General features: G+C 39.5%; 1 protein-coding gene across 1 annotated transcript; it reads left to right on the forward strand.

The window, feature by feature from the left end:
* Window positions 1-11: 11 nt before the first annotated feature.
* LOC108894871 (mothers against decapentaplegic homolog 3-like) lies at window positions 12-2832 on the forward strand (the record flags this gene model as incomplete). The annotated part of the gene is made up of 2 exons (XM_018693492.2): window positions 12-160; window positions 2063-2832. Coding segments are annotated over 2 exons (273 nt in total), but the record flags the coding sequence as incomplete, so codon positions are not given.
* Between the last annotated feature and the right edge of the window lie 7944 nt (window positions 2833-10776).

A 10776-nucleotide genomic window follows, 5' to 3' on the forward strand; every position in this document is an offset into this window, starting at 1 on the left:
GTTCATTTCCTCCAGGATGTAACCTGAAGATCTTCAACAACCAGGAGTTTGCTGCCCTGCTGGCCCAGTCAGTCAACCAGGGGTTTGAGGCTGTGTACCAACTCACCAGGATGTGCACCATCCGCATGAGCTTTGTCAAGGGCTGGGGAGCTGAGTACAGGTAAGCTGCAGTGATATTCGCTTTGGGTAAATGACAACCACTCACTTGTTTCCTAAACGGTAAACCTCGACCGCTACAGAGCTGAACTGCTTAACAGGAGATAAAACCCACAGCCAACATTATGAGTGCTGCTGTGCAAAGATCAAGTATTTAGCAAGCCAGTATGTAAACACAGACAATAGAAACAAACAGACTGTGAATCACATCCCACAATCCATCCGCCCCCACTCCCAGGCATCTGCTCACACTCTCACAATTCCGGTGTATGACGTTGACCAAGCCTTCATCAATAGAAACAGGCCCCAGTTGGCACGGCAGACTATTTTTAAACAAACACACATGTGCTGTGTCAAAAAGAGATGTCAGACTTTCCCTCTTCCATCCCCTCCCCGTTTTTCCACACAGTCTGACTCACTGATAGTAAGGACGGAGGAGATGGAATAAAGGGGAGTAGATGATTGGGTGAAAGTTGGCTCTGGCACAGGAGGTTTCCACAGGGGAGAAACCTTTGTGCTGTGAGTGACTGCTCACCAGTTCTTTGCAGACCAAAAGCTGACATGTGGATACACTTAAAAAACAGGATTCAGGTTACTGGACCAGCCAAGCCCTCCTTCTTCTCTACCTCCACCCACACCTCTGTCTGTCTCTCCGTTCTTTCCCATACTGACAATTGTTCATTTTTTAACTCTTTTGTCGCTTTTAGCTGTTCTTTTATAATTCATGAAAACACACAAATGTACACATGAACAATTTGCAACATTGTTGCCTGAGTTATTCAAACAATATATTACGAAACAAACCATGTAACCCAGAGGGAGGTTATGCAGCTGGCAAGTGAAATTATTGTTGTTCTGCAGTTGTTTGGTATTGACTGGGAGTTTATGGTACTAGTTGTTTTATTTACTTAGCTCATTCAGTCTGCCCTGAACAAAAACAGCCCTTCTTTTGCCCTAAAGCTGCTCTCTGGTGTCAAACTTGGTATGCCAGAAAAAAAAACCTACACTAAGGAGTCAATGGCAGAGCACAGAGACAAAAATGACAGGGTTATCACTGGGTGAGGCGCTCTGAAACCAGAATCTTTTTGGAAAGCTGACCTTTCCTTTTTTATGAGCTGTCGCTTAACTCCCCTTACAGTCATACATCATACTTTGAACACTCTCTCCTCTCTGTAAGAAAAGCAGCAAACAGTTTTTGTATGAAGTCTGTAGGGAATCAGGGAAGAAGCCAAAGGACATGGAGATCAAAAGGCTGAATGTCTGGAAAAGATTTTTTTATACTGCTTCTTCTAAAGTTTTTCCTTTCCAAAAGTCATGAACAAAAGAAATAAATTAGTCTTGATCATTTTTAGAGCATTGAAGTGGAGAAACCTTAGCATCAGTTTGCACATCCTGAGGTTTATATAGCAAAGGTGACAAATGTTTATACAGCAAAATGTCTAATTTTCTGTTACAGTATTATGTTTATAAAAGGACATTTTCTTCTTAGCAACTCCTTTTGACTCTTGTCTTCAGACTTAATCTGATTCATTTAGACTCATCACTACATAGATGAGGCATTGATAAGATGGACCCATAGAAAACATAATTATTATAGACATGAAATATAGGTTATTGCACAAATAGAATAGACAAGGTTGTTTTTTCTCTTAACCACACACTAGGCTTATTTGACATTAAACTGATCTTAAATTTGGTCTTAACTGGCAGTTAAATGTGTTAAAATGTTAAAGTGTAACTCACAGAAATCTGCATTCACATGTTTTTTGTGCATTTTTTTTTGTTCTGTCTTCTAAAACAAACGTAGCAGAGTTTGACTTTGCTTTCTAAGTTTACTCACCCTGGTTCTGTCCTCACAGCTTTTTCCTTAAACTTAACATCTGTTTCTGCTCTCCTTGTGTCCCAGGCGACAGACAGTGACCAGCACCCCCTGCTGGATCGAGCTCCACCTGAACGGCCCCCTGCAGTGGCTCGACAAAGTGCTCACACAAATGGGCTCCCCAAGCATCCGCTGCTCCAGCGTCTCTTAGGGGAGACCCCTCATCCTCCCACTTCCTGTACAACACGTCTCCTGTCAATGACTAAAAAACATACAGACTTCATGCAGACAAGAACAGCTACACAAGTACGGAAGGATGATGAACTCCTCACCTCATTCAGCCAGTCCTCATTCTGTAACTTAGTCCTTCCTCCCCACCAGCTGTCAGTAGCACTTTTTATATACATGTTGTTTGTGGCAAAAGGGGACAAGTGCATTAAAGCAGTACCGTGTTAGTATGATCTCCACATTTTGTCCAGAATTATTTTGATGGCAATTTTTTTCTTTGGCATCTATGTGCCAGAAAGGCTGTAGCAATGGGAGGAGGCTTTTTTTCCAATTAAGAGATTCTTATTTTCTTTGCTTCTTTTGTTGAAATTTAATTTTCATGATTTTTACGATATCTTTTGTACAGATGTTAAAAGTGAATCATGGATTTTAAAAAAAAGAATTTAATTTTTTAAGCATTAATAACAATTTTGTAAAGCATGTGTAAGATCATGTTAAATGCATTTCACTTGACTTTGTTTCTGTATTTGGGCATTTGATAGGTTATGAAGATAATGGAATAATGGAAATGGTCAAACATCAGTTGTTAACACTGTGTGAAGGAATATACTGTAAACCTAGTTCAAATATTTGTTTATTTCATACTGTTATTTTATGTAGCCTTTGTTACTCTGAGAAGGCAAATAACAGGGCGTTTAAAGGCGCTATATGTAGGTTTTTGCGATCGCTACATAGCCAACGTTGACACTATCAGCTGTTTACTTACCAAAGAGCTTCAGCCATTATTGCGTTTATGAGACAAGAGGTTAGAATATGTTTTCTGGGCAGAGCTACATCTTCATCCTCTCATGTTGGACTGAGGGTAGCCTGGACTGGAATATTACAAGATGGGAAGGTCAGCTGGTTTGCCTGCTAACTTCAAGTAGAAGAATTAGAAGCAAAACAAAAGTTAACACTGGCATAAAGGAATTAATGTTTGATGGTGAACTTGCAACATTTCCTCTAGACTGGTATGTGAACAGCTGTTAATGCTAACATTGACTTTGTAGCGATAGCAAAACTTACATGTAGCACCTTTGGACTACATCCTTGAGTTTCAGACAGAAACAAATGATAAACCAAGGAATCAAGTTTAGATGAAACTTTTTCCCCCCTCTGATAGCTGTAAACCATTCACTGATTTGAACTGTGGGCCAAATTACTCTGATACAGCAGTCCTGATGCTTCATGATACAGTAAAAGCAGAGAGGAGTCACAACTCTTTAAACCCGTATGTAAGTATTTAAAGATCATCATCAGGAGGATGATGCACTTTTGTAAAATGTTAATATTCTAGTAAGGCAATGTGGACAAAGTACATTCAGTGTAGTTCATAGCTTCAGTAGTGCTTGTCAGAGGGCTATGTGAAATATAGCCTGCATTCATTTCAGGAAGCTTTGCCAATTTGCAAAATATATTTGCAGCATTGTATGTGGTAGTATCTAGTACATACAGTAATAGGCATTTACACAGAACTTGAAACATCTCACATACTGTACTATTCTGGCAAACCTTTAGTTAAATTACGAACATGCAAAATGTAGTTTGGAGCACTTTATGTGTGTGACTAGGAAAACTCTGTAGAAAGCTTTCAAGGCGTAAAGAGAGCAGGAAGATGCCTTTGCTTTTTAAATTTTCTCTCTCAGCAGTCCATAACATTGGTCTTATTTTTAACCATCCAGTAATATTGACTCTTTGCACACTCAGGACCGTTAAAAAAATGATGTACAGAAACCAGTGAAAATGACAGATGCATGACTCTTGAGACTTAAAAAGTCTATTTTGGCTACCAGTTATTTTTGTAGGGACAATAAGGTGATAATGTGTTGACGACTTTGGTCCTCGTTGTCTTTTTGCATGACATGACAGAAAATACTGCTGGCAGGTCTGGGGATACTAACCTTGTATTTTTCTACCTGTGAGGATGAGGCAGTGTCAGTACAAAGCACAGCTTTTTACAAAGGGAAATGTTTAGATAGACAGAGGCATGTAAATAACAGTAGCTCCTCAAATCTGATGTCCCTATTTTTAAGGTCTATGTACATGTGGTACATACATGTGTTATTATGTGAGCCATTAACCTTATATAATGTTAATGGTAATTTTTGGAAGCAGGAGAACAAAAAATAAGCTTAAAATGCAAAAACAAACAAAAAAAAAGTTGGGAAAAGCTATTGGTGAAATAGAAAAGCATAGTCTTAGCTTTGGTCCCATTTCCTTTCAGCCACCCACTGTGGTGGAAGTGGATCGATTTCCTTCTGGTTCCATAACACTAGACAAAGACACAGTGGGTGAACATGGACAATATTTTGAATCTTTTTACAGTACTTATTTACGTTAACCCAGCTTTTGATGTTAATGCCCAGTGGTGCTAAATCTTTAAGATTTTAGGGACTCAAGAGAACAAGCAAAGCCATGAGATTTTACTTTTACTTAAAGCTGGTAGATTTTTGATCTCTGTTAATTAACGATGACGACTTGTGAATCTTCTAAACTATAATGTTGGATTGTTTCAGAAACAGTAGTATCTACCAATCTGAGACAAGACAGCTCTTTGTAGAGCTTCTGGTGTCCTTGAACACAGGCAGTCCTCATCCTAATGGGCTCTTAAACCCCATAGTCAATGTAATTACCCAGTAGGGAATATTTTGCAAGCAAATTTGTCATTTTTATACACTCTTCAAGTTATAGTGCTTGTGTTTTTTTCCCCCTTGTTTAAAATTTTCACTGTAATCGTTACTATTAGTTGTGATTTATGCTTTTGTGCTGTTTTAGATGTCTTGTATAAATTATACCCTTTATTTTTCTCTGCCTATAAAAAGTTGATGGTGATGCTTTATATTTTTTGTTTATCATTATTGGTCTATGAATAAAATATATATCTTGTGGTGATAACCGGGGTCAACATGCCAAGCAAGAAGGGAACTGAAGCCAGGTTGTACAAATCTTCAAATGTCAAACCACATTTTTATTTCAGTCACTGTCAAAGTTAGTTTTGTATTCAGTCAGAATCACCTTGTTGAGCACAGCTGATCAAATGTGGAATAGTTCAACATTAGAAAATCACAGTTACTTTATAGTTGAGGCAAGTTTTGTTAGCATGAAATGTACTTAAAGTTATTACAGGCCTCTCTGGAGACTTTTCAAGTTACAGAGTCCTCTGTCTGTTTCCTTCTGCAGTTTGGGATTTCCTAGTCTGTGGTAAATAATTTGGCGCTGTCCTCAGAAGCAGACAGAAACCATAATTACAGGCCCAAAGCAGAGACACTCTCTAGTTTCTTCACTCAAAGCTATGTTACAAGCTAATGCAAACCAAAACCGTTTCTGCTGTCACAGAGGCACGGCATGGTTTTGAATATGAATGTGAGCTTTGTTCTGATGCCCGTAAGGTAAAGAGGACTGAGAGCAACCTGCTAGGCACTTCAAAAACCCCTTCACTGTGGTGACAAATAGTTTGGGTCTGTGAGAAGATCAATTGTTGAAGCGAGAGGGAGGCAGGGACCAAAGCAAAAATGGTGTTTTCATTCTGCTGGTTCACTTGCTAATATATCTGGAATCTGGATTCAGTAGCACGACTGTTCATCGTGATTTTTTTTTTTTTTTTTTTTTTTTTTTACATTTTTGTTACGTGTGAGATGAGTTGTAGGCCTGAGTGCCTCCATTGTGTGATGGCATCAAAAGCTAAAGCAGGAACTTGTGCACAGTCAGCTTTACATTACCACAGTCTCCTGTTGTTGGAACTGCCTGAGCTTCATTCCAGACAACACAGGCATTTAATAATTAATTCTGTGGTTTAATGCTGGTGAGTCAAACATGGGGCAATTATGAATCATTTATTGACACCCTTATGTGTGTACTTGTGCATGTGCATTCATCAGATCTGGAGCCAGTCCAATAAAAAAGGGATATGAGCTAGATTTGTCTCTCAAAGCATTAGGGAGAGCTATTTTTTCTGAGGATTCATTTACATTAGTCTTTACAAAACAGAATCACATGGACACTGTTTTTTCACAACACAGTTTGCAAAATTTGAATTAGCTTGAATTTGAACTAATGGTTCAGGTTGTGCGTTCTGTCAGATATCACAGTAGTGTAGTTCATTTTGTCCAGTATCACAATAGTGTAGTGCATTCTGTCAGGTAGAAAATACCTATCACAGTGTATTAGTGTAGCACATTCTGTCAGGTATCACAATAGGGTTTCTTAAGTGAGCCTAAACATGCAGCTCAAAAATCTCAGAACATAAAGAATTGAATTATTTTCTGTAAAAACAAACAAACAAACAAACAAAAAAAACAATCAGACCAAAAAGAACTTGTCTTTGTCTTTGATAAGTCAATTTAACATGTGGGGAGGAAACAGCTCATACTGTAGAAATGGTATGATGGAAATATCAATGGTTTTGAAACCTTGACTTTTTCAAACCACAGTAATACCTTGACTGGCTGGTAACTGGCCCATGCCTAGAGTTATACAGTAGATGATATATAAATAGCAGACACTGATTCTTGGAGAGCCCAAGGAATGGTCCTGTCTGAAATTCATTTATGAATCATATGATTTCCTCCACACAGAAAAGATCCAGACACAGATAATTTAAAATGAAAGAAGTATAAGAGGGTGGAACATGTGCTCAGGTTATATTTTCACTCCTAATTGTGTCTGTTCCCTCATAACTGGAGTCTGCTTGGTTCTAGACTCTCCAGTAATGATTACACCATAATTCATTCAACGTATTCTTGGTTTAGTTAAAAATATCATGTCTGCTGTTGATGTTCTGGAGTGCTATAATGTCACTGTGTTTGCAGTCAGCAATGGGATTGTTAATGAACTGTTTTAGCTCAACACTGCCATCTGCTGGCTACAAGGATTATACATAGTGAGCTGTAAAAACACAAGGAACATGAGTTTAATGTTGTAATGGCTCCACACTCTTTATTTGTCAGTATTTTATTTTCAATTTTTGTCTTTATATGACAGTGGATGCTAAAGAGGAGACAGGGTCTCTGACTAGAGATCAGTGCAACTACATGGTCAGGATCTCAGACCAACGAGATGATACACTATCATTAGTTTTAAATCCGGGCTATTACTTGTACCACCTGTGTGCAAAGTTTGTCAGCTTTAAATAGAGATTCAGTAGTAATGAACAGTGAAAAGGTGTCTTCCTATTTATACATACAGTCTGTGTAGTACATACATGTGTTAAGGTGACAAAAGTAGGGAAGATATTTAACAAATGTACAGACTGAGCTGCCTATAAACATCAGTCACAGTCTCTTCGCATTTTAGTTTGTATTTCTCTTACTTATTTTTCTGATATCTTTGCTATTGCTCACTGCTGTTGTCCTGCATTCCTATTGTACCTTTCAAAAACAGATGACAAGTGCTTTACATACGCAAATTAGGACATGTGCTGCAACACAACACGTGCCACATTATGGAACAACATGAATGATAATATATACAATGCAAGATAATAATAATGATATACAGGTGGGTGAAAAATTAAGGGAAAAATCTGAATAAATGAGTGGAGAAGTGCAGCAAATGCACATACCTCCACACAGAGCATGAGTGGTTGCTGAGTGGTTTGATGAAAATGATGTGAATCATATGCTATGGCCTTCACAGTCACCAGCATGTGGTGTCCCAACACCTTACTGAGACCCTATGCTGGTCTATGTCACCTGTCTATATTTTAACACATACTCACATGGTGCAGATTTAATGATTGCACAAATATTGAACTTATTATTGGAGGAATTATCATCACAATCCAGTCAGTGTGTTTCTGTTTGAACCCCCATGATTACAGCTAATAGTGATTAAATGAACATGACTGTTTGCAGTGGAATGAAAGGGCTCCATGCATCAACAGACACAGCAGTAACATGTCTCATGTTGTCTGTTGAGTTGATACAAGTTAGTGTTGACAAGTGGGCACAAAGATGAACAGATGAGAGCCGTCAGCCCTGCCTCCGTGTGAAGGTCACTCTGGAGCAGGTGTTGATGGCAGGAACATTTGTTGGTAAACAAATCCATCTTTGCAAAGGTCACCATTTGTTTCATGGCATTCTCTCTCTCTCTCTCTCTCTCACTCTGTCTCTCTTTATCTCTTTGTCTCTCTTTGTCACGTCTTCTCTCTCTTCCTGCTCATTCCTGCTCTCTGTTTACTTCTCTGGCTCCGGCCTGAGTTATTTTCACAAGGAATGCCTGTCATTGGTTGGTCACAGCTCGGTCTGCCAGGCGGAGAAAAGCGCAGACTGCAGCATTATCTGCATTCAGTAGCCACCAACCTGATTGCATGGCCACGGGTGGCTTCGTTACAGCTGTCTCTGGACAGCAGCAGGTACCCGGCCCTGCATGCCAACCGAGATGGGCACCCACTTCTCCAACTGGCTGCCGTTGGCCCTCTGCCTGCATGTCACCCACACACACACACACACACACACACACACACACAGCAGCCACTGTGCAAGCCAACACTCATCCCCTCCTGTCAGCTGTACCACCCGTGCAGGAGAGGAAACTGTCACAATGTCTCAACTGAGCAGACATTTTGTTCAGACAACATTCATAAGCACCTGGCAAACACTTATGTTCAGTGCAAAAAAACATGCATATAAAATGTTCAAGAGAAAGCTGGTTGTAAGGGAATGTTTGGTGTAGCAGGGAACAAGAGAAAGAGTTTAATTTTGCCCCTTGAAGCAATTTTCTGCTCTTTGGTATAGTTTTTTTTTCTGTCAATATGTTTCTCTCACTTTCTCTCCCTACCAAAAACTGAACATTCTGCCAACAACCATCCAACTTAAATGTGTATTGGAAAGCTACAGTCATTGAATCCTGATAATAATAAAGATCAAGGCAAGTACAGGTCACCATTAGACCCCAAAGAACAGGCGAAAGGAACAATCGTAGGAGCAGTGGAGAGAGCGAGAAAGGAAAGTTGTGGGAAAAAGAGGCAGTGAGGGAAACATATTTACTGACATCCATGGGCTGTCACCACTCTGATTAATGGTGGTTGGAATCCCTGCCTGGTGAAAAGGTGTTGTTGGGGTGTAGAGAAAGCCCAGGCATTGACCCAGAACTAATAGCATTCGACTTGAACAAGCTGTCCAACCTGAGAGAGTGGGCTCTGCTGCTGACGGTACAGCACCCGGTTGGAAAAAAAGTAGGAAATAAGAAAAGTTAGAAATGTGGAAATACGGCAGGTATGTAGGTTCACACTGCAACCTTTGGACTCTGAGCACCTGGCCTGACTCCATGCTGTGTTTGAAATCACTTTGCTCACTCATTAACTATTCTCTACATAATACACATGCAATAGTTAATGCACATTATATGCAGTAAGTTTCAGATACTTAGGAATCAGTAATTTTGTGCCGTCATTGACAGGTGTGTTGTCAAATAACAGTTTCTGATGTATCCTTTAAAGAGTCACTGTAGGATTCGAGGCCACTGAGGACATTAATGGTGTAACGATTTTTAAACTGAATCTGAAACCATGATACAAACATACACAATCTTATATCACTACACAGGAAGAAGGAACAGAGACACCAACTGCATGTGTCATGTGACTTTTGTGGTCCAATCATGGTGGAGTGATCACACCTGTGGTAAAAGTTAAGCTAGTTTAATTAGCACTAGATGAATAAATACCTCTGAGACTGCAGACCCCTCAGATACATTCAAGTCAGCAGTGCAAAAACAAAAGGAAGCAATCTGTGGATTTGGAGAACATCCCACAAGATCACAGATTTAGTGAAGGAAAAAAAAAGATCTACAGACTTTTTGTGCTGGTTGGACATTAAAATGAGGGTTTGGACTGATGACCTCAGTATCTCGCTCTATGGCCCTCAGGCAATTTTTAAAAAGAGGAGGTGAGTTGTGTTATTAAGTCATTAGTCTTAGATGTCAACAAGACTAAAAGTGCAGAGCAATTCTAGGAGCTCTGTGAGACTGCCACTGACAACATGCTAATGTTTGTTAGCATGCTAAGCACTAATCACAAAGCTACAGCAGAGGCTGATGAGTATGTTTAATTTTGCAGGAATTTGTTCAAAAACCAGTCCTGATACCTGATTAAATGTCTGGTGATGAGATGCTGGATGATAAATTATTAGCTACATTTCCTGAGAGGAAATCATCAGTTTGATGAAAGTTAATTCAGTACTTGTTGAGATATATGAGTCTGGACAAAAGTGGTGACCTTACTGACAGACTTTCCATTGCAATCCCTGGAGCCAAGCTCAGCATAGTGGTTTCAAAGCCTATATGTGTTTACTTGCATCAGAACTGTAAAGATATTTTGTAGTAAGAGATTACGGGTTATGATTACAAGTGTAAAAAAAGCATAGCCCAACAATATCACATTGCCATTATACAGTGTTTCAGTTGGGATAAGTGCCACACCATCGGCTCTTGACCCAACCCAAGCTCCAGGATAAACAAGGAAAAACATGTTGAGCCTTATGTTGATATTACTGCTTTGAAAGCTCAGCCTTTTCATGCACACAGGTCAACCAACA

The sequence above is a fragment of the Lates calcarifer genome, unplaced genomic scaffold (genome assembly GCF_001640805.2).
Source record: "Lates calcarifer isolate ASB-BC8 unplaced genomic scaffold, TLL_Latcal_v3 _unitig_3898_quiver_2115, whole genome shotgun sequence".
In the NCBI taxonomy this organism is placed as follows: Eukaryota; Metazoa; Chordata; class Actinopteri; family Centropomidae; genus Lates; species Lates calcarifer.